We start from the raw sequence: 23,575 nt of genomic DNA, 5'->3' as shown, positions 1-23,575 counted from the left end.
AATGTGTAATTGTATATATAAAGTTTCAAGTATATATTTGAACCACAATTAGAGTTACACGTGTATAATTACACCAAATTAAAATTCATATATACAATTGCACATTAAATTAAAGTTCATATATAATTTTGAAATTTATCTCTTGATCTTTTTAATTTAATTAAATATTAAGTACTTATATTTGATTAAAAAATGGTTTTGAGTATGGTTAAAAATGATTTAACACATGTTTTAAAATAATTAGTACAAATTATATAGTAATTAAAAAAAAGAGTAAAAACTTTTAGAAAAATAAGATCTCTTTAAAATAAGCGAAAATTTTTGGTCCACTTTGATATCTAAACTTGGCAGCTAAGTCTACTATAGTCCCTTAAACTTAAACTTGAATTCCATCAAGATTTGATAATACGATTAGTGTTACTAGTATAGGAGTGGATTGGATGGTTAGATTGATTGGACCGAGAATCGATCGGTATAATGATTTGAACAAAGATGTTGAATCAATTAAATATAAAAATTACTTGAAATTGGTAAAAATTAAAAAAATTTGAAAAAAGCCCCAGCCGTTGACCATGTTTAATCGGTTTAATAAATTTTGTTTTCTACTTTTTTAGAATTTTATGAATGTTTAATGATTTATTTAATTATTGTTGGTCTAGCAGTCGAACTGATCAAACTAATTGAATCGAGTAATAGTGGTCTGGCTGGTTCAATCATCAACTTGATTACTAAAATAATGAACGTGACACTTAGAGATTGTATCATGCCATTCTCTAAAAATTTATATAATTTTTTTTTTAATTTTCAAGTGATGATGTAGCACAATATTAGAGAGTTGCATCATAAAACTTTCATATTTTTTAAGTTTAGGAACCAAAATATATCTAGTTGTCAAGTTCGAGTATCACAGTCGAATGGATAAAAACATGTAATTATATTAATAAAATTATTTGAAAAGTGGTTAAGTATTATTCGTGGAATAAAAAAAAATCTATACAATTGGGCATTGAGTCGCCTTGCTTGACAGTTCTAACTATGAACTTGCTTTTTAGAAATATCCAACAAATAGTTGTCTTACATAACACAAAAGGATCAAAGCAATAACAGTTGTTGCTCTAAGCCAAATTAAGCTGAAGACTAGTCAAAGTCTTCTTTCCCCATTAATGCTTCTTCTCCCACTAAAGTTTTCTTATACATTTCCCTGATTTAGTTAGAAACTTAATCATTAACCCCCATTATTGTTCTTCTTCCTTACCCAAAATTGTAGCATGCCAAAATTAAAAGCAAAACTGCCATTGTTGGGTCACCTAATGCCCTCTTTTGCTTTATTTGTAATTCTATTTCCTGCTGTTTGTTTTGCTAGGAGTCTTATTAACCAAGACTGCGGCTCTACTTTCTGTGGGAATTTGAATATCAGTTTTCCATTCCGATTAAAAAACCATCCTCCCCAGTGTGGTGTTTATGGCTTTGAATTTGAGTGTGAGAACAATAATCGCACCACTTTGGTTGGGAGAAGAGGGAAATTCTCTGTCCAATAAATCTTTTACAAAAATTATACAATACGAATGGTCGATGCGAGCTTGGACACGGATGATTGCAACTCTCTTCCTCTTAGTTCTGTACTTCCTTATCATTACCATTATGATCAATCATCTGTTTCCCTTTTTCTTTCTTCTTCTTCTTCTTCTAGTTATAATTATTATAATTATTATGGTGGAAGGTTAGAGGGTAGCATTATTTATGTTATGAATTGCTCCAAACCTATAAAATCATCACTTTATATTGAGGCTTCTCGTTGTACCATCAAATCCAATACTTCCTCTTCCCTTCCAACTTCTCATTTCTATTTTTTAAATGGAAACACCCACCTATCTGATATCAATCAAGCTTGCACTATCGAAGCGGAGGTTCCAATTATGATTGATAATATAATAGGCATGTCTACACTGGATATCTACAAAAAACTATTAGAGGGTTTTTGGGTCAAATGGAATACGTGCAGGTACCAGAGTTGTTATAAAAATAAAGTTAAAGTTTCGTCGTTTAAAGAAATGTAAGTTTCTTTAATAATTTAAGTTTGCATTTTGAGTGTGCATCATTCTGGAATTTTTAGTTATAACATCTACTTTTTGTTTTGTTTTATTTTATGTTACTTTTTTTCGCAATTAAATTTTATGATGGTAATTAAGAATCATGATTTTGCATCTAAAATTGATCAACATCTAACAATCAAATGAACTAAAAGCATTTCTAATTTAGTATCTGCCTCTGCTGTTTTGTCTTCTTTTGGACAATTATATTTGATTATGTTTTACAACCACAATGTTTCTAAATTCTGCGAACATAATGTCTCTCTTTTATTTTCTTTTAAATTTTGATGAATTTTCAATTTAGTTGGTAGTACGTAAATATTCCACCATTGAGGATGAGTTTATTTTTTGGCAAAAACTCTATTAATGCAATAATATATACTTTTGGATTAATTAATTTGAATAAATTTTGTCTCACCTTTCATTATATTAAATCATTTTAGTTACCTAAAACTCTTATACTGTAATACATGTTGCGTACTTTTTACAAGCAAACATATGTAAAGAATTGTTGTATTTTTTTTTTTGAGTATATACCACAAAGCATTATATAATGTTTTAAATTACCTTCCATTGATTTTTTTACACAAATTTGGAATTTTCCTTTACACCCCTTTATTAATTTTACTTTGATTTGTTGAATATATAATCCAGATTGTCAAACTTGAAATTTGCCTTCAGAAACTATATGGACAGCTTTGTATATTTCCTTTTCCACGGCCCCCATGTCTACTACGATATCAACGATTCTATGCCAAGAAGTATGATTCCCAAAATTCATTAGAATTTAGAAGTGCTTTGATTTTACTATTTCGCTGCTCTCTTGAAATAATGATATTTCGTTTTTATTCGTGGTTTTTACAGGAACTTATATTCTCTGTTTGGCAATAACAGGTATTGTTAATTTTGGATTTGCAGATTTGCATTTTTCAGATACAAATTCTAGCACTAGTTAAGAAAAGATATTAGCAATATTCTTTGGGGGAAGAATAAGGAGCCTATCATAGTATACAAGTTTATATTTAATTTCACTGCAAAACTAAGAAATCTATAGCATTCTTTAAGGAGTTTGAATGCTGAAAACAATCTTCCTCTATTATACGAAAAAATATTTTTTTTGTCAAGTAAAGAAAGTTAGCTCTTGAGTTTATCAAATCTTTTTTTTGGGGGGTTCTCTTGCATCTTTTGGTGGTTCTAGATTTTGTTTCATTTATGAAATTTGAAGGTTATTATATTTTTAATTTGTCCTTCCTCAAGTTTATTTTTAATAGAGACAACAGTTGAGTATCCTTCATGGTTAAGAATCCTGTTCTTTCTTTAGAATTTGCTAATTGGATGGGGTTACGAATGTGTTAATTTGGGCGAATGTCATGACCCTGTCAATCTATTGGAATGTGTGAGGTTAGAATTGGTATCCACTTTGCATGATTTACTCCTTTTGTGTTTGAAATTCTGAATTTTAATTTGTTGAGATATACCTGCTAATGACAAAAACATAACATATAATTCGGACTACTCTCGGTTAAGTCCATAGACTAGTCCATAGACTAGTGAAATATCTCAAATACTAGTTAACATAAAACTATCACACTATATACTTTTTTCTGAGAATGTAAGTTAAAAATTATTTGATTAATTTCACAATTACTGACGTGTTACATTGTATTTCTTTAAAGTTGGAGTTATATCATCGAGGTCGTTGCCTGGGATAATTTTTTTGCTTGTTCTTGTTACATACAAATGGAGAAGAAGACATTTATCTATGGATGATATGATCGAAGAGTTCCTTCAAAGCCAAAACAATCTTGTTCCCATTAGGTATTCCTATAAAGAAATTAAAAAAATGACTAAAAGTTTTAAAGATAAATTAGGTGAAGGGGGTTATGGCTCAGTATTTAAAGGGAAGCTTCGTAGTGGGCATCACGTGGCAATAAAATTGTTGGGCAAATCAAAGGGTAATGGCCAAGATTTCATAAATGAAGTTGCTTCTATTGGGAGAATTCATCATGCCAATGTGGCAAAACTTATTGGATTTTGTGTGGAGGGATCAAAGCAAGCTCTGGTATATGACTTCATGTCTAATGGATCTTTAGATAAACTCATATTTACAGAAGAAAATAAGAACGCTTTGGGCTGGAAAAAAATGTTTGATATTGTGCTTGGGGTGGCTCAAGGAATTCACTACTTGCATCAAGGATGTGACATGCAAATTCTACATTTTGATATCAAGCCACACAATATTCTTCTTGATGAGAATTTTAATCCAAAAGTTTCCGATTTTGGTCTTGCTAAATTGTATTCAGTAGATGATAGCATTGTCTCTCTCACTGCGGCACGAGGAACGATAGGATATATTGCTCCTGAATTGGTTTACAAAAATCTTGGAGGCATCTCATACAAAGCCGATGTTTATAGTTTTGGAATGTTACTGATGGAAATGGTAGGAAGGAGAAAGAATGTGAATGCATTTGCTGACCACACTAGTCAGATCTATTTTCCATCTTGGATTTATGACCGATTAGATCAAGGAGAGGACATAGAGCTAGGAGATGTTTCTGACGATGAAAAAGTAATGGTGAAGAAGATGATAATAATTGCCTTTTGGTGTATACAATTATTGCCTTCTGATCGTCCTTCAATGAGTAAAGTCTTGAAGATGCTTGAATCTGATGTTGAACTCCTTGAGATGCCTCCTAAGCCATTCCATCAACTTCCTCTTGAAACATCATGTGAGAACTCTAATGATGAGCCAAGTACACCATTGGATAGTGTTACTGTAGCGAGTTCAAATATTGCATAAGGTTAGAAACATTTTACTTAATTATCTCACTTTTTAGCTTTATATTATTTTGCCTTATATATAAATATATATTAGTATTTTCTTTAATTACCTATGTGTTAAGTTATTGTTCATAATTACCAATTTTCTTTAATTTGACTATTTGTTCAATATTAAATGTATAAATTTAAATCATAAGTAAAATTATATATAAATTAAAAGTAAATTATATAAATAGATTTTTGTGTCAATTTATTTTGGTTTAGTTGAATTGAATTGAGATGAGTTGGTTAGAATGTTCATGTTTAGACCAACCTTGACTTAGATTAGATTTAGACATGATGGATGTGTTTGGAAGTTAATTTTTTAATATTTATAAGAGTTACTGCTACAATAACTTTTAATCGTGTTATTGCACTGCAGAGGCTACTAATGAATGAGAGGAGAATCCATTGTGATGAGGATGTTGGATATCTTATTTTGTTTTTCATGGTTACAATCCAAGTATTTCTATACTCTAAGTGTGATGTCTATTTCCTTTTTTAAAACATTTGTGTTGTTGCTTTTGAGAATGTTGGCATTATTGTTTTGTTGTTGACATGTCTAGTTTCTTTGTGCATTATTTCCTCCAACTCCAATTTCTTCCTCAATCTCGTCACATACATTTCATGAACCTTTGATGAACAAAGAAATAAAAGGAATTTTTGTACCAAAAACAATAAAGGAAAGTTGAATCCAAGTTCAAAAATGAAGAAAAAAAGATTCATTTCTATTCTTAGCAAAGATGAATGAATAACCAAATAGAGGTAGGTGAGAGACAGGAAATAAGGAAGTGGATGGCAAAGATTGAATTGAGAAAGCATCCAAAGTAGCAACAAAACTAATCCAACATGAAGCATTATTGAAATCTCCATCAAACCCATTTCTAAACTTATTAAAACAAAAAAATCCCTACTTCCACAAAAATCACAACTTTTCACTCCTTTTCTCCATAACCCAAAATCACTACCGTTAAGGAATTAAAAAAAAAAAAAACCTTTCATAGAGATTTTATTAAAAAAAGAAGAAGAAAGAATCTGAATCAAAACTTGAATTTCAAAGGGTGTGTGCTTTTTCTGAAATGAATGCGTAATCTTGAATGACAGTTATATTACACTAAGCAAAACTTACTTCTTATGTACAACATGCACTATGGTTTAATGTGTAATTGTATATATAAAGTTTCAAGTATATATTTGAACCATAATTAGAGTTACACGTGTATAATTGCACCAAATTAAAATTCATATATACAATTGCACATTAAATTAAAGTTCATATATAATTTTGAAATTTATCTCTTCTCTTTTAATTTAATTAAATATTAAGTACTTATATTTGATTAAAAAATGGTTTTGAGTATGGTTAAAAATGATTTAACACATGTTTTAAAATAATTAGTACAAATTATATAGTAATTAAGAAAAAAAGTAAAAACTTTTATAAAAATAAGATCTCTTTAAAATAAGCGAAAACTTTTGGTCCACTTTGATATCTAAACTTGGCAGCTAAGTCTATTATAGTCCCTTAAACTTAAACCTGAATTCCATCAAGATTTGATAATATGATCAGTGTTACTAGTATAGGAGTGGATTGGATGGTTAGATTGATTGGACCGAGAATCGATCGGTATAATGGTTTGAACAAAGATGTTGAATCAATTAAATATAAAAATTACTTGAAATTGGTAAAAATAAAAAAATTAGAGAAAAACCCCAGCTGTTGACCATGTCTAATCGGTTTAATAAATTTTGTTTTCTATTTTTTTAGAATTTTATGAATGTTTAATGATTTATTTAATTATTGTTGGTCTGGCAGTCGAACTGATCAAACTAATTGAATCGAGTAATAGTGGTCTGACTGGTTCAATCATCAACTTGATTATTAAAATAATGAACACTTAGAGATTGTACCACGCCATTCTCTAAAAATTTATATACATTATTTTTTAATTTTCAAGTGATGATGTAGCACAATATTAGAGAGTTACATCATAAAACTTTCATATTTTTTAAGTTTAGGAACCAAAATATAACTAGTTGTCAAGTTCAAGTATCACAGTAGAATGGATAAAAACATGTAATTATATTAATAAAATTATTTGAAAAGTAGTTAAGTATTATTCGTGGAATAAAATAAAATAAAAAATCTATACAATTGGGCATTGAGTCGCCTTGCTTGACAGTTCTAACTATGAACTTGCTTTTTAGAAATATCCAACAAATAGTTGTCTTACATAACACAAAAGGACCAAAGTAATAACAGTTGTTGCTCTCAGCCACTTAAATGTTTTTGTGTTTCAAAGAAGACTTAAGACTTGCATTGTCTTGTTCCTCCTCATTGTAATTGGAATTTATTAAGGTGATAAAGGTTGATCTACAAGTATATGGTCCAAATTTATTTAAAATTTTTGAATAATATTAAAATCTTCTTTTTCTTTTGCTTGAGATAACCGCGGCTCTGTTCTTGGAATTAGATGTGCTTTGATTGAGGTGTTTCCCAGAAAAAAGATTGTTGGGCCACCTAATGCCCCATTTTGCTTTATTTGTAATTCTATTCCCTGGTGTTTGTCTTGCTAGGCAACTTATTAACCAAGATTGTGGCTCTACTTTCTGTGGGAATTTGAATATCAGTTTTCCATTCCGATTAAAAAACCAACCTCCCCAGTGTGGTCTCTATGACTTTGAACTTGTGTGTGAGAACAACAATCGCACCACTTTTGTTGCAAGAGAAGGGAAATTCTTTGTCCAACTAATCTTTTATGAAAATTATACAATACAAGTGGTCGATACAAGCTTGGACACGGATGATTGCAACTCTCTTCCTCTTAGTTCTTTATATTATATAGGTATATGTACCATTATGTATGTTGTGAATTGCACGGAACCTATAAATTCATCACTTTATATTGGGGCTTCTCGTTGTACCACCAAATCTAATACCTCTTCTTCCCTTCCAACTTCCCATTTCTATTTTTTAGATGCAAAAACTCGTCCATCTGATTTCAATCAAGCTGATTTCAATCAAGCTTGCACTATTGAAGCGAAGGCGCCAATTAAGGTTAAGAATATAATAGGCATGTCTACGCTGGATATCTACAAAAAACTATTAGAAGGTTTTTGGGTCGAATGGGATAGATGCATGCAGTTACCAGAGCTGCTATAAACCAGATGTGTTAAAAGAAGTGTAAGTTTGTTCAATAATTTCAATTTGCATTTAGAGTGTGCATCATATTGGAAATTTTAGTTACAACATCTGCCTTTGCTTTTTGTATGACCTACCTTTATTTTTTCTTTTATTTTACGTTACCTTTTTTCGCAACTTAGTTGGTAGTACGTAAATATTCCACCGTTGTGGATGAGTTTATTTTTTGGATTAATTAATTTAAATAAATTTTGTCTCACCTTTTATTATATTAAATAATTTTAGTTACCTAAAACTCTTATACTGTAATACATGTTGCATACTTTTTGCAAACAAAAATATGTAAAGAATTGTTTTAAATTTTTGAGCATATACCTCAAAATAGAATATAATGCTTTAAATTACCTTCCATGATTTTTTTTACACAAATTTGGAATTTTCCTTTACACCCCTTTATTAATTTTACTTTGATTTGTTGAATATATAATTCAGATTGCCAAGGTTGAAATTTGCCTTCAGAAACTATATGGACAGCTTTGTACATTTCCTTTTCCATGGCCCCCATGTCTACTACAATGTCAATCATTCTATACCAAGAAGTATGCTTCCCAAAATTCATTAGAATTTAGAAGTGCTTTGATTTTACTATTTCGCTGCTCTCTTGAAATAATGATATTTCGTTTTTTTACAGGAACTTATATTCTCTGTTTGGGAATAACAGGTATTGTTAATTTTGGATTTGCAGATTTGCATTTTTTCCGATACAAATTCTAGCACTAGTTAAGAAAAGATATTAGCAATATTCTTGGGGGGGAAAAAGAATAGGGAGCCTATCATACTATACAAGTTCATATTTAATTTCACAGCAAAACGAAGAAATCTAGCATTCTTTAAGGAGTTTGAATGCTGAAAACAATCTTATTCTGTTATACGAAAGAAATTTTTTTTTGTCAAGTAAATAATGATGTTGAAGTTTTGGTTAAGTTTGTGTTCATAATGGTCTTGTTTAGAACTTCCACAGGTTGTAAGTTTGGTGACTATTCATATTGCTAAAACATTCAACAAAGTTAGCTCTTCAATCGATCCAGTTTTTTTTTTTTGGTTGTTTTGCATATTTTGGTGATTATAGACTTCGTTTCATTTAAAAAGATTGAAGGTTATTATATTTGCACTTTGTCCTTCTTCAAGTGTATTGGACATGAATATAAAAGTTGAGTATCCTTGATGGACCATGGTGAGGTTAGAATAATTGGTATCCAAATTGAATGATTTACTCCTTTGTGTGTGCAGTTCTAAGTTTGACTTTGTTGAGGTGCACCTGCTAGAATATAAACCATAACATATAATTCGGAATTATTTTTCTTGGGTACTCAATGACCTTTCAAAGGTTTTCATTTGGTATAGAAGGGTAAACACAAGGCATCACTGTTATTTCTAAATTAATTCCATAAAGTAGTGAAATTAATATGCCCCTCTTTTAAGTAGTAGTTAATTATAAAACAGCATAAAACTATCACATTATTTACTTTTTTGAGAATGTAAGTTATATATTATTTGATTAATTTCACAAGTACTGATGTATTACATTGTATTTCTTTAAAGGTGGAATTATCTTTTTGAGGTCATTTCCTGGGATAATTTGTTTGTTTGCTCTTGTTACGTACAAATGGAGAAGAAGACATTTATCCATGGATGATACAATCGAAGAGTTCCTTCAAAGTCAAAATAATCTGGTGCCGATAAGGTATTACTTTAATGAAATAAAAAAAATGTCTACAAATTTTAAAGATAAATTAGGTGAAGGGGGTTATGGCTCAGTGTTTAAAGGAAAGCTTCGTAGCGGGCATCATGTGGCAATAAAATTGTTGGGTAAGTCAAAAGGTAATGGCCAAGATTTCATAAATGAAGTTGCTTCTATTGGTAGAATTCATCATGCCAATGTGGCAAAACTTATTGGATTTTGTGTGGAGGGATCAAAGCAAGCTCTGGTATATGACTTCATGTCTAATGGATCTTTAGATAAAATCATATTTACAGAAGAAAATAAGAACACTTTGGGCCGGAAAAAAATGTTTGATATTGTGCTTGGGGTGGCTCAAGGAATTCATTACTATCAAGGATGTGACATGCAAATTCTACATTTTGATATCAAGCCACACAATATTCTTCTTGATGAGAATTTTAATCCAAAAGTTTCTGATTTTGGTCTTGCTAAATTGTATTCAGTAGATGATAGCATTGTCTCTCTCACTGCGGCACGAGGAACGATAGGATATATTGCTCCTGAATTGGTTTACAAAAATCTTGGAGGAATCTCATCCAAAGCTAATGTTTATAGTTTTGGAATGTTACTGATGGAAATGGTAGGAAGGAGAAAGAATGTGAATGCATTTGCTGACCACACTAGTCAGATCTATTTTCCATCTTGGATTTATGACCGATTAGATCAAGGAGAGGACATAGAGCTAGGAGATGTTTCTGACGATGAAAAAGTAATGGTGAAGAAGATGATAATAACTGCCTTTTGGTGTATACAATTACTGCCTTCTGATCGTCCTTCAATGAGTAAAGTCTTGAAGATGCTTGAATCTGATGTTGAACTCCTTGAGATGCCTCCTAAGCCATTCCATCAACTTCCTCTTGAAACATCATGTGAGAACTCTAACGATGAGTCAAGTAAATCATTGGATATTGGTACTATAACAAGTTAAAATATTGTATGAGGTTTGAAACATTTTACTTCATTTTAGCTTTATATTATTTTGCCCCATATATTACTTTACATTAATTATATAAAATAAATAATACTATTTAATAAACTTTGAAAATAAATAAGAAACTAATTTATAAAAGACGTTTAAAAGATTTAATTTATTTTAATTGGTGCAACGCATTGAAAAGTAATTAAAATAATAATAAACATCATCCAAACCAAAATTAACACAAATTTATATTAAGGATAAAAATAATCATCGGTCAAAATATATAGAATAAGATTTACCTTAAAAAATTACTGTTCACAAATTATAATCTCCTTTAAACTCTTAAATAAAAAGAAAATACGCCTTTAAACACGTTTTAACCCACATATTTCTAGTTGCACCACAACAATGGTGCCAATTGAGCCTACAAAGTTAATAATGGTGGAGTTCCATAATCTATATTCCCTCCAGCCATCATACATAGAAAAAATTTCAACTCTTCATCACGGGGAGTAAAAGGAATATAAGCAGAGAGAGAACACCAATGAAACACGAAGAGGCATCCCTTTTTATATCCCAAAATTTTGAGTCTCACATTATCCCTTTGAGAATAAAAGTTATAAATCTGAAAATTTAATCGAAATATCCCTTGGCATGAATGAACAAAAAGAAAACGAAGACAGCACTAAACAAACAAACGAAAATGTTTAAAATGGAAATCCTTTACGCAGTATTTTTTTCGATGATTCGGCCAATGGCTTGTGACCTTTTGCATGTTTATAGAACTCCAACAGTTCATTTGCTACATCTTGCGGATGGCATTTAATAAACACATTCAAGAATCGATTTTCCGTCATCCTCATGCCGTCAACATGATCGGTCCTTTAATCTGCGGATCAAGCTCCATTTCCTTTAGTTTCCTAGCCAACGATATCCGCGGTTTCGATACGGCTTCGAGGTTGATGAACAACAAAAAAAGGGGTGCTCAAGCACCACTCTTGGAGACAGCTTCATGGTTCCCAAAACAAAGGTCATGTTCCTTTGAACCTTATCAACCGAGAGTTTCAAAATAACTGTCAAAATAAGAGGATAACGTCCCAACAAACTCCAAATATCTTCCTCTGAACATCCGAATTTCTCCAAGTTAGTCACCTTTTCACGTATAGTCTCGATCCGCGATATTCCGATGAGTGAAACAATGTACTTGTACATTTTGGAACCTTTTGAAACCCCTGTTTTCTTTATGTATTCCATCTTCTCCTCATTGAAAGAAGTCGTTGGGATCAATGTGGGACGTGAGATGAGCATAGCAATCAAATCATTTCCACTAATGCCAATCTCTTCGTACAATGCAATGACTAGTTTCATGGCATTGTGAATGTCGAAACCATTTTTTTAAAAACAAAAATTTAGTTATCGACTTTGAAAACAAAAATTGGAGTCGCCACCGATCCATGATTTAGGTGTGATCGGCTCACCTTAAAAACAAATTTGGTCTACGAAATTTGAGAAAACAGTTCGGAGTCGATTCACATGACGAGGAAGGGTTAGCACCCTCGTAACGGCCAAAATCGGTACCAAATTGATTGTTTAATGTCTTGGTGTCAAAAATTTGAAAAGATTTTGAATGAAAACTTTTAACTCATTAATGAATTAAAATGATAAAACATTTTGATTTCAAAGAAATAAAACATTACACCCAGTGAGTTAGGGCACAATATTTTTAAATCTTCAAAATTAAGTTTGTCTTTTGATTTTAAAACTCACATAGTTAAATCTAATAAAGATATTCGGTTATTTAGGTCGAATGAAGAAAATCGAAACCCAATACGTTAGGGCACAATTTCTCAAAATCCCAAATACTGAATATTGCCTTTTGTTTTAGAAATTCTTATTTCGAGAGGACGAAATTTCATGACCAGTAAGTTAGGACCCGACATTTTTGAATTCCCGAGAATAAGCTTTTATTTGAAATTTGTATGATCTTATTGAAAAATAAATACTTGGCCTTCATGATTCTCGAGAAAATAATCGAAATATCCAATTTTTGACCCGGACTCAACTAAGCCTAAAGCCCAAACCCATTACAAGCCCAAGTCACTAACCCAAATCCCAGCCTAACTCTAAGCAGTGGCTAACAGCAGTTAGCATCGCACGTCATCCTCACGTTACAGCAACCGTCCATCACCCACGTCGCCCTCCACGATCTCCATACCTGCGAAAAATGGATTTAAGTGGCAGTACAGACAGCAAATGGTAAAAGGGAAGAGAGGGAGATAAAAAGGAATTGATTTTTGTAACAAGGGGGGATTGAACAAAAAAAAGGAGAGAAAGAAGTCAGTGTAAAACGAAATACAAAAGGAATAAAAACATAGCAGTTCAATTTCGAAAGGTGATTATCTTCAATTTTTATCGCTTTCTTCGATATTTCTTTGTTTTTTTTCTTTTTTCTGGGTGTGCAAAACATAAAATAAAGAGAAGGAGGGAAGACTCTTACCAGAAGAGGCGCGCCGTTGACGTTGTTGCTTGATTTCGGTGTGAGGAGCAAAGGAGAAGATGAAGCAGCCCTTGTGGCTGCTGTTGCTGAAAATGAAATGGGGTTTTAATTAGATTTTAAAATGGGTTTTAAACATTGATGGGTTATTTACGTCTTTAACCCTTTCATGTTTTCCATCATTTCAAAACCATTGTTTTTTTTTTTGTTTTCAAATTTTTCCATGACATATTAAATTTGTTTTATTTTAATCTCATGCTGCACAACGTTTTGGAAGGGTGGGAATAATTTCCCTTTTGGCCCTCCATGTTGCACGCATTTTGCAAATCCATCCTCTGTTTTAATTGGATTTTGTGTTTTTAATTTTGTTTTGATTCAAATTTAGTCCATTGTATTTGCTTTTACAAATTAGATTATATATTAGTTTGTTAATATTGTTATTGTTATTAAGCTGTTATTATTATTATTATTATTATTATTATTATTATTATACATATATACACGCATATGTTTGTGTTTCATAATAAATATATGTATATATTTTAAATGTTTTAAAATACATGTGCATATTTTATATATTTCATTATTATATTATTTTCTTAGTTTTTATATATAGTTTACATATATATATATACATTTTTCCATTTTATAATTCATACATATATAGATCTTCTTTATGTTATATACATACATATTGTTTTTATAGGTTATATATACTTACGTTTTTGTTATATATTTCATTTTATATATACATTTATATACATACATATTTTCACACACACATATATATATTTTCTTAGTTTATTTATATATTATATTTATATATATATATTGTTTTTCTTTGTAAATATATACACATATGCATACTTTTATATTTTTATCTTATTTTCATACATTTCACATATATATATACATACATATTTTCTTAGAAATTATAATAAGTTTTTTTGTTTTATATATTTTTTATTTTTATTATTTTATATACATATACTTGTATATACATGTTTTAATATATACATATTTTTAAAATTTACTTATATATCTTATTTTATTTTGTGAGTACATATACATATAATTTAAATTAAAATGATGGTTTCATGTTATACACTAACATTTTATCATACTTTTAAAGAAAATATATTTTGTTTTTGTTAAGCATTAAAGTCATCATATTTATAAATTTCTAAAATATTTGGCCTTCATGATTCTCGAGAAAATAATCGTGTCCTAACGTATTGGATTTCGATTATTTTTCGACGAATTTAGAAAGCCAAGTATTTATTTTTCAATAAGATCACACAAATTTCAAATAAAAGCTTATTCTCGGAAATTCAAAGATGTCGGGTCCTAACTTACTGGTCATGACATTTCATCCTCTTGAAATAAGAATTTCTAAAACAAAAGGCAATATTCGGTATTTGGAATTTTGAGAAATTGTGCCCTAACGTATTGGGTTTCGATTTTCTTCATTCGACCTAAATAACCGAATATCCTTCTTAGATTTAACTATGTGAGTTTTAAAATCAAAAGACAAACTTAATTTTGAAGATTTAAAAATATTGTGGCCTAACTTACTGGGTGTAATGTTTTATTTCTTTGAAATCAAAATGTTTTATCATTTTAATTCATTCATGAGTTAAAAGTTTTCATTCAAAATCTTTTCAAATTTTTGACACCAAGACATTAAACAATCAATTTGGTACCGATTTTGGCCGTTACGAGGGTGCTAACCCTTCCTCGTACGTAACTGACTCTCGAACCTGTTTTCTCAAATTTTGTAGACCAAATTTGTTTTTAAGGTGAGCCGATCACACCTAAATCATGGATCGGTGGCGACTCCAATTTTTGTTTTCAAAGTCGATAACTAAATTTTTGTTTTTAAAAAAATGATTTCGACAGTGAAAATCATAGGTCAAGGGGGAAGGGTTCCTAACAAGTGCTTTACGAAGCATTTCTCGCGACCCGAACAGGTTAACGAGGAACTCAATACGAGAACAAAAGAAACGAGGACGACAATTGACCACCTTGACAATGTCGGAACCGGTGAGTCCCAAGCTACTCAGCAAGTTGAGTTTGGATAAAAGGGGAGTAGCTTGAGCGTTGCGCAAAGAAGGTTGGCGTGAAAAGATCTTCAACAAATCGTTTTCACAGCAACCCCATTGCTTGAAAATATCGATGGAGACTCTCGGATGCTCTATAGCTTCTTCATTCGGGCTTTCAACTTGGTTTGGGCATATCGTCCAATAGGTGGCGCAGGCGGTAATTCGTAAAACAGAGTTTGACTGTGTAAAGTGGCGGTTCGATGCGGAGACAAGGAATCGAAACTTGAGTAATATATGAAGTTTGGGGAACATGTGAGCTTTTTCAGTGTAATTTTAATGGCAAATGCCAGGGAACGGAGTAAGCTGTAGGTGCGGCTTTTAGAGGGAAAAAAAGGGCCAAAAGAAAGAAGAGGAAGCGGGAAAAAACACACACACAGATGTATTGATGTAATACGGGCTTCTACTTCATGTAAGCGGGTGTAACCGGTGAGTTGAGCCAAACTTTCAAACTTAAACTCAATGGAATGTCAATTTTTAACTTTCAAACTCCGTTTGTTTTAATGTAAAAATTTTCCAGATAGAAAGAGGGGTAGAGTTTGAGCCGATGGTTACTGATTTAATGTAAAAACACGCAAGCTTGGATTTAACCCCAAATCCGATACAAAAAGCAAGCAATCGTAATGGAGATCGAACCGATATAGCAAATCATTAAGGTAATGGATTTCAGATTAGAACATAAATCTCAAGCAAAATCAAGGAAAATCGAAAACTCTCTCTCTCTCTCTCTCTCTTTTTCTGAAGATGAAATTTTGAGGCAAAGAAAAAAAAATTTTAAACGAACACAACAGGTAACAGATCGGAACCCTAATTTGTTTGATAGATTCAACGAAGAAGGGTCAAAGACGGAATCTTTCAAGGCTGGGAGGGACGGATCTAAACACGATGTTGAAGAACAGAGAGAGACTGAGAGAAAGCGAAGGAAAATTTGGGAGCGCTCAAATCCACAATTTTTAGAGTTAGATTATGATGAAATTTAAATCATTGGTTCATTGTTCTAATTAATCTTATTGATTAAATAAATTATTAAAATAAAAATACTAAAATTTAGTTTAATTAATTTTTTATTTGGTTCTATTTATATCAATTCTCGAATTAACTGGTTCAATATTTTATTTTGAATCAACACCCTTATAGGTTGCCAATCTAATTGATATAACCAGTCGATTTAGTTCTATTCAAACAACCTTGGCTAAACTAGTTAAATCATTTATTTTTATTCGTCTAGTTCAAATTAAATAATTTATTAAAATTTGTGATACTAAAAAATATTAAAATTATAAAATATGCTTCAATTAATTCAATCATTAATTCAACTGATTTTTAAATTGATTCAACTAGTTTATACAGTTTACGGGTCAATTAAATTTTTACGTCTCTTTAAACTGATACATTAATAGGTTTTTGATAAAATCAACCCGATACGATTCGAAAACAAGAATTAAATCTTTATTTTAATACAAAATGTTTTTGTGAGATATTTGTGTGTATTTTGATTATTATTTTGTAAATCGATAGAAAGTTATTAACAATGATAAAATCAAAATGATTTTTGAAGTGCGGACGTTTACCAATTTCAATTTTTAACTTGATGTAAAACTTTAATAAATATTTCTATATAAATTTTTGTATATTAAAATTCTAATATTTTTTATTTTAATATAGTATATATTTAATATATTATTAATAATTTTAAATTATACTTTTCATCATTTTGTGTATTATCTTAAATATTTTATTCTAAATACGTGTGATAAGATTTTTAGTATTAATAATATTGATGTAGAGTCTTAAATTAAGCCCACACACCAACTTAAGATTGATGGCAAAGTAATAATAAACAATTTTATTCATTTAGTATTCATTTGTTTTAGAACAATTTTGTTGCCGTATATGAGAATGTTGGCAATATTATATCTAATTTCTTTGTACTGTAAATATTGGATGTGTTGTCGATTTTATAAAGTTGTTTAGTGATTCCTATTTGATTCTTTTTAAATAAATATAGTTTAAAATAAATGGTTAGATGAATCAAATATATTGTTGGATGTTGTTTAAAAACAAATGTAGTTTTGATTTTAAATAAATAAAATTGAGACAATCCAATTTATTTAGCACATGCCTTTATGAAAATATTTCAAAGACATAACTAAGAATTAGGATTAGGTATATTTGAGTAAGGCTGATTAATTGTGACTTAGGTCTCTCTCCTCTTCTCTCATCATCTTTTATTCTATTTTTTGATAAAAATAAATTTAAATAATTGCAATATCTAATGATTCAAAAAATAACTAAAGAGACCCGAAATTCCTAAAAAAAAAAGTGGGTTTCAATTGAGGCGAAATAAATAATTACCCGAAGCACACATATAATGATTCAACTGTGCTAAGCCAGACTTCATTCAAAATGAAACAAATTTAAGATTTTGAATTAATTTAAGTTGATTGTTATGATAATTAAAATTTAGATTTAGATTTTAGATTTGAATCTAAATTTAGTTAAATAATTTTGTATGCAAACTAATTAGAATTTATATTCTATATTTAAATTTTATTATTTTAAACTCATGCAAAATAAATGAAGACATATATAATTATTCTAAAATAACATTTAAAAACTATTTACGAAGCACAGACACAAACATGTAATACGGGTACGATATGATATGAACACAGTGATATGATAATTTTAAAAAAATAAGGATGCAGGACACAACAATAAAAAGTATTTTTATAAAATATTTTGACATTATAATGTTTCATTTGAAATAAAAATATTAACATTTTATTAATTTATAAATAAAATAATCAAATAAGTAAATTAAGTAGCCAAGTATTATACGTCCAAAAGAAAACCAGACAAATAATATTATATATATATTCTTATCATTATATTTGTTTAATTAAAGGTTGTTGTCGCTCTTAGCGACTTAAATGTTTTTTGTTTTTCAAAGAAGACTTAATACTTGCATTGACTTTTATTCAAAAAAAGAAAAAAGAAAAAAAAAAGGGAGTTTCATTGATTTGTTCCTTTTAAATATTAATATTTTTCCTTTTAGATAATGATTTTAAAGATTATTATTTGATAGAAAGAAAAATTCCACAAGCAAAAGTTAAATAATAACAAGTGGCCTTTAAATTATATTTAAAATCTATAAATAAATAAATGGACATGTGATCATCTTAATCTTACTTACAATGTTCTAAATAATAATTTTAAAATTAATCATAATAAATTGTATATTTTCATGACAATGAAATTCAAAATAATTAGTTAGATTAAACCATTTGAATATAAAATTATTATACTGATAGTATATTTATTTTGCATATTTTACGTACTCAAATCAATTTGTTCTTGAACTAATTTCTGCTAATTGGTGAATTTTATGTTTAAATATTGTTAGGAATGAAATTCGGATGCTTTAATTCGAAAACAAGCAGAAAATGATTAAATTGAAGGATAAGCAATTGAAGAAGGGTCAAATCAGAAATTTAGAGACATTAGGGACTGATAAGATTTTTGACTTTATAAAAGCTAAAATTAGAAAAGAAATTTGATATTTATTTCATGTAATTAGTGGGCAGGTGAGACATTTTAGCATACTATTTATGTATAAATAGGTGCCATGGTGAACTTGAAAAAATACACCTTGATTTGCTTGGCAATTGAATAGAAAAAAAATCATTTTATTTTCTTTCTTACTTTGTGTGTAAGAGTGCAGTCATTCCGCTAACTTTTGTTTCCATTTCAATGTTTTAGCTTAATTGTTTTCCAAGCCCTTCCCCTTTCACCTACCACTATTTCCATTCAAATCCACTTCTATAACCAACCAAAGTATGATTAATTTCAGGCTTCACTAATTTTAAATTAGCTTTAGGCTGGTATTCTTTCCAGTCAGGAATTGTAAGAAACGTATCCACACTAAAAATTCTTCAAACGTATCCTCTTACTTCTGTAGATTCTTATTCTTATTCTTATATTTATCCTTATGGTAATTATTATGATGGAAGGTTAGATGTTAGCATTATTTATGTTATGAATTGCACGAAACCTATAAAATCATCACTTTATATTGAGGCATCTTATACAAAGCCGATGTTTATAGTTTTGGAATGTTATTGATGGAAATAGTTGGAAGGAGAAAGAATGTGAACGCATTTGCTGACCACACTAGTCAAATATATTTTTTATCTTGGATTTATGACCAATTGGATCAAGGAGAGGACTTGGAGTTCGGAGATATTTCTGACAATGAAAAAGTAATGGTGAAAAAGATGATAATAATTGCTTTTTGGTGTATACAATTACTACCTTCTGATCGCCCTTCAATGAATAAAATCTTGAAGATACTTGAATCTGATGTTGAACTCTTTGAGATGCCTCCTAAGCCATTCCATCAACTTCCTCTTGAAACATCAATAGAGGTTCATAATTGTGAGAACTCTAATAATGAGCCAAGTACACCATAGGATAGTGTTACTATAGCGAGTTCAAATATTGCATAAGGTTAGAAACATTGTACTTCATTATCTCACTTTTTAGCTTTATATTATTTTACCTTATATATAAATATAAATATATATATTAGTATTTTCTTTAATTACCTATGTGTTAAGTTATTGTTCATAATTATAAATTTTCTTTAATTTGATTATTTGTTCAATATTAAATGTATAAATTTAAATCATAACTAAAATTATATATAAATTAAAAGTAAATTATATAAATAGATTTTTGTGTCAATTTAGTTTAGGTTTAGTTGGACTCAATTGAGATGAGTTGGTTAGAATTTTCATGTTTAGATCAACCTTGACTTAGATTAGATTTAGACATGATCGATGCATTTACAAGTTAATTTTTTAATATTTATAAGAGTCTGCTACAATAACTTTTAATCGTGTTATTACATTGCAGAGGCTACTAATGAATCAGAGGAGAATCCATTGTGATGAGGATGTTGGATATCTTATTTCGTTTTTCATGGTTACAATCCAAGTATTTCTGTACTACTCTAAGTGTGATGCCTACTTCCTTTTCGAAAACATTTTGTTGTTGCGTTTGAGAGTGTTGGCATTATTGTTTTGTTGTTGACATGTCCTTCAATGAGTGAAGTCTTGAAGATGCTTGACTCTGATGTTGAACTCCTTAAAATGCCTCCTAAGCCATTCCATCAACTTCCTCTTGAAACATCATGTGAGAACTCTAATGATGAGTCAAGTAAATCATTGGATACTCGTACTATAACAAGTTGAAATATTGTATGAGGTTAGAAACATTTCACTTCATTTTAGCTTTATATTATTTTGCCCTATATATTACTTTACATCAATTATATAAAATAAAATAATACTATTTAATAAACTTTGAATATAAATAAGAAACTAATTTAATAAAGACATTTAAAAGATTTAATTTATTTATTTATCTTTTATTAATGATAATATATGAATTTTAATTGGTGCAAGATTTTATCCGCATTGAAAAGTAATTAATAAAATAATAAACATCATCCAAACCAAAATTAACACAAATTTATATTAAGGATAAAAATAATCATTGGTCAAAATATATAGAATAAGATTTACCTTAAAAATTACTGTTCATAAATCATAATCTCCTTTAAACTCTTAATAAAAAGAAAATACGCCTTTAAACACGTTTTAACCCACATTTTTCTACTTGTACCACAACAATGGTGCCAATTGAGCGTACAAAGTTAATAATGGTAGAGTTCCATAATCTATATTCCCTCCAGCCATCATACATAGAAAAAATTTCACCTCTTCATCACGGGGAGTATAAGGGATATAAGCAGAGAGAGAACACCAATGAAACACGAAGAGGCATCCCCTTTTATATCCCAAAATTTTGAGTCTCACATTATCCCTTCGAGAATAAAAGTTATAAATCTGAAAATTTAATCTAAATATCCCTTGACATGAATGAACAAAAGGAAAATGAAGACAGCACCAAACAAACAAACGAAAATGTTCAAAATGGAAATCCTTTACGCAGTATTTTTTTCGATGATTCGGCCAATGGCTTGAGACCTTTGGCATGTTTATAGAACACCAACAGTTCATTTGCCACATCTTGCGGATGGCATTTAATAAACACATTCAAGAATCGATTTTCCGTCATCCTCAGTGCCGTCAACATGGTCGGTCCTTTAATCTGCGGATCAAGCTCCATTTTCTTTAGTTTCCGAGCCAACGATATCCGCGGTTTCAATACGGCTTCGAGGTTGCTGAACAACAAAAACGGGTGCTCAAGCACCACTCTTGGAGACAGCTTCATCTTCATGGTTACCCAAAACAAATGTCATGTTCCTTTGAACCTTATCAACTGAGAGTGTCAAAATAAGAGGAGAACTTCCCAACAAACTCCAAATCTCTTCCTCTGAACATCCGAATTTCTCCAAGTTAGTCACCTTTTCACGTATAGTCTCGATCCGCGATATTCCGATGAGTGAAACAATGTACTTGTACATTTTGGAACCTTTTGAAACCCCTGTTTTCTTTATGTATTCCATCTTCTCCTCATTGAAAGAAGTCCTTGGGATCAATGTGGGACGGAGATGAGCATAGCAATCAAATCATTTCCACTAATGTCAATCTCTTCGTACAATGCAATGACTGGTTTCATGGTATTGTAAAAATCATAGGTCAAGAGTGAAGGGTTCCTAACAAGTGCTTTATGAAGCATTTCTCGCGACCCGAGCAGGTTAACGAGGAACTCAATCCCCTCGTCGAAGCAATTATTGATACGAGAACAAAAGAAACGAGGACGACAATTGACCATCTTGACAATGTCGGAACCGGTGAGTCCCAAGCTACTCAGCAAGTTGAGTTTGGATAAAAGGGGAGTAGCTTGAGCGTTGCGCAAAGAAGGTTGGCGTGAAAAGATCTTCAACAAATCGTTTTCAAAGCAACCCCATTGCTTGAAAATATCGATGGAGCCTCTCGGATGCTCTATAGCTTCTTCATTCGGGCTTTCAACTTGGTTTGGGCAGATCGTCCAGTAGGTGGCGGTAATTCGTAAAACAGAGTCTGACTGTGTAAAGTGGCGGTTCGATGCGGAGACAAGGAATCGAAACTTGAGTAATATATGAAGTTTGGGGAACATGTGAGCTTTTTCAGTGTAATTTTAATGTCAAATGTCAGGGAACGGAGTAAGCTGTAGGTGAGGCTTTTAGAGGAAAAAAAACAGGGCCAAAAGAAAGAAGAGGAAGCGGAAAAACACACGCACACAGATGTATAGATGTAATGAGGGCTTCTACTTCAGGTAAGCGGGTGTAATCGGTGAGTTGAGCCAAACTTTCAAACTTAAACTCAATGGAATGTCAATTTTTAACTTTCAAACTCCGTTTGTTTTAATGTAAAAATTTTCCAGATAGAAAGAGGGGTAGAGTTTGAGCCGATGGTTACTGATTTAATGTAAAAACACGCAAGCTTGGATTTAACCCCAAATCCGATACAAAAAGCAAGCAATCGTAACGGAGATCGAACCGGTATAGCAAATCATTAAGGTGATGAATTTCAGATTAGAACATAAATCTCAAGCAAAATCAAGGAAAATCGAAAACTCTCTCTCTCTCTCTCTCTTTTTCTGAAGATGAAATTTTGAGGCAAAGAAAAAAAAAATTAAACGAACACAACAGGTAACAGATCGGAACCCTAATTTGTTTGATAGATTCAACGAAGAAGGGTCAAAAACGGAATGTTTCAAGGATGGGAGGGACGGATCTAAACACGATGTTGAAGAGCAGAGAGAGAGAGAGAGAGAGAGATAAGGCGAAGGAAAATTTGGGAGCGCTCAAATCCACAATTTTTAGAGTTAGATTATGATGAAATTTAAATCATTGGTTCGTTGTTCTAATTAATCTTATTGATTAAATAAATTATTAAAATAAAAATACTAAAATTCAGCTTAATTAATTTTTTATTTGGTTCAATCTATTTGTATCAATCCTCGAATTAACTGCTTCAATATTTTATTTTTGAATCAACACCCTTATAGGTTTCCAATCTAATTGATATAACTAATCGATTTAGTTCCATTCAAACAACCTTGGCTAAACTAGTTAAACCATTTGTTTTGATTCGTCTAGTTCAAATTAAATAATTTATTAAAATTTGTGATACTAAAAAATATTAAAATTATAAAATATGATTCAATTGATTCAATCATTAATTTAACTGATTTTAAATTAATTCAACTAGTTT

At 30.4% G+C, this 23,575-nt stretch overlaps 2 protein-coding genes and 1 long non-coding RNA gene across 4 annotated transcripts; 2 read left to right on the top strand and 1 right to left on the bottom strand.

The window, feature by feature from the left end:
* Positions 1 to 1,438: 1,438 nt before the first annotated feature.
* On the top strand, positions 1,439 to 5,479 carry LOC128040617 (rust resistance kinase Lr10-like). Of its 2 annotated transcripts, none has more exons than XM_052629833.1 (5): positions 1,439 to 2,053; positions 2,772 to 2,851; positions 2,955 to 2,984; positions 3,767 to 4,891; positions 5,293 to 5,479. In XM_052629833.1, exons 1-4 carry the CDS (start codon positions 1,566 to 1,568, stop codon positions 4,888 to 4,890), a joined length of 1,722 nt encoding a protein of 573 aa, XP_052485793.1. In that variant the 5' UTR covers positions 1,439 to 1,565; the 3' UTR covers position 4,891; positions 5,293 to 5,479. The 2 variants fall into 2 exon arrangements, with proteins under 2 accessions (XP_052485793.1, XP_052485785.1); XM_052629825.1 differs by having other exon boundaries at positions 2,745 to 2,851; positions 5,293 to 5,472.
* A 2,137-nt stretch (positions 5,480 to 7,616) lies between these two features.
* On the top strand, positions 7,617 to 10,807 carry LOC128040618 (rust resistance kinase Lr10-like). The gene is made up of 5 exons (XM_052629838.1): positions 7,617 to 7,756; positions 7,889 to 8,094; positions 8,545 to 8,651; positions 8,744 to 8,773; positions 9,655 to 10,807. The coding sequence occupies exons 3-5, from the start codon at positions 8,579 to 8,581 to the stop codon at positions 10,761 to 10,763; spliced, it is 1,212 nt and encodes a 403-aa protein (XP_052485798.1). The 5' UTR covers positions 7,617 to 7,756; positions 7,889 to 8,094; positions 8,545 to 8,578; the 3' UTR covers positions 10,764 to 10,807.
* A 1,886-nt stretch (positions 10,808 to 12,693) lies between these two features.
* On the bottom strand, positions 12,694 to 13,370 carry LOC128040619 (uncharacterized). The gene is made up of 2 exons (XR_008195432.1): positions 13,252 to 13,370; positions 12,694 to 12,969 (listed from the first exon to the last, which is right to left on the bottom strand). It is a non-coding gene; the product is annotated as an uncharacterized LOC128040619 (long non-coding RNA).
* Between the last annotated feature and the right edge of the window lie 10,205 nt (positions 13,371 to 23,575).

Source organism: Gossypium raimondii, chromosome 1 (genome assembly GCF_025698545.1).
Source record: "Gossypium raimondii isolate GPD5lz chromosome 1, ASM2569854v1, whole genome shotgun sequence".
Lineage (NCBI taxonomy): Eukaryota > Viridiplantae > Streptophyta > Magnoliopsida > Malvales > Malvaceae > Gossypium > Gossypium raimondii.
The sequence above is the reverse complement of the archived record's forward strand: the minus strand, read 5'-3'. Positions and strand labels throughout refer to the sequence as shown.

Excerpts from the sequence above, each read along its gene's own strand:
- LOC128040617 (XM_052629825.1), top strand. The coding sequence starts at position 1,566 with ATGGTCGATGCGAGCTTGGACACGGATGATTGCAACTCTCTTCCTCTT. Across the intron at positions 2,054-2,744 it reads GTTTCGTCGTTTAAAGAAAT|ATTGTCAAACTTGAAATTTG; the intron begins GTAAGTTTCTTT and ends TATATAATCCAG. Across the intron at positions 2,985-3,766 it reads TCTCTGTTTGGCAATAACAG|TTGGAGTTATATCATCGAGG; the intron begins GTATTGTTAATT and ends ATTTCTTTAAAG.
- LOC128040618 (XM_052629838.1), top strand. The coding sequence starts at position 8,579 with ATGGACAGCTTTGTACATTTCCTTTTCCATGGCCCCCATGTCTACTAC. Across the intron at positions 8,652-8,743 it reads CAATCATTCTATACCAAGAA|GAACTTATATTCTCTGTTTG; the intron begins GTATGCTTCCCA and ends GTTTTTTTACAG. Across the intron at positions 8,774-9,654 it reads TCTCTGTTTGGGAATAACAG|GTGGAATTATCTTTTTGAGG; the intron begins GTATTGTTAATT and ends ATTTCTTTAAAG.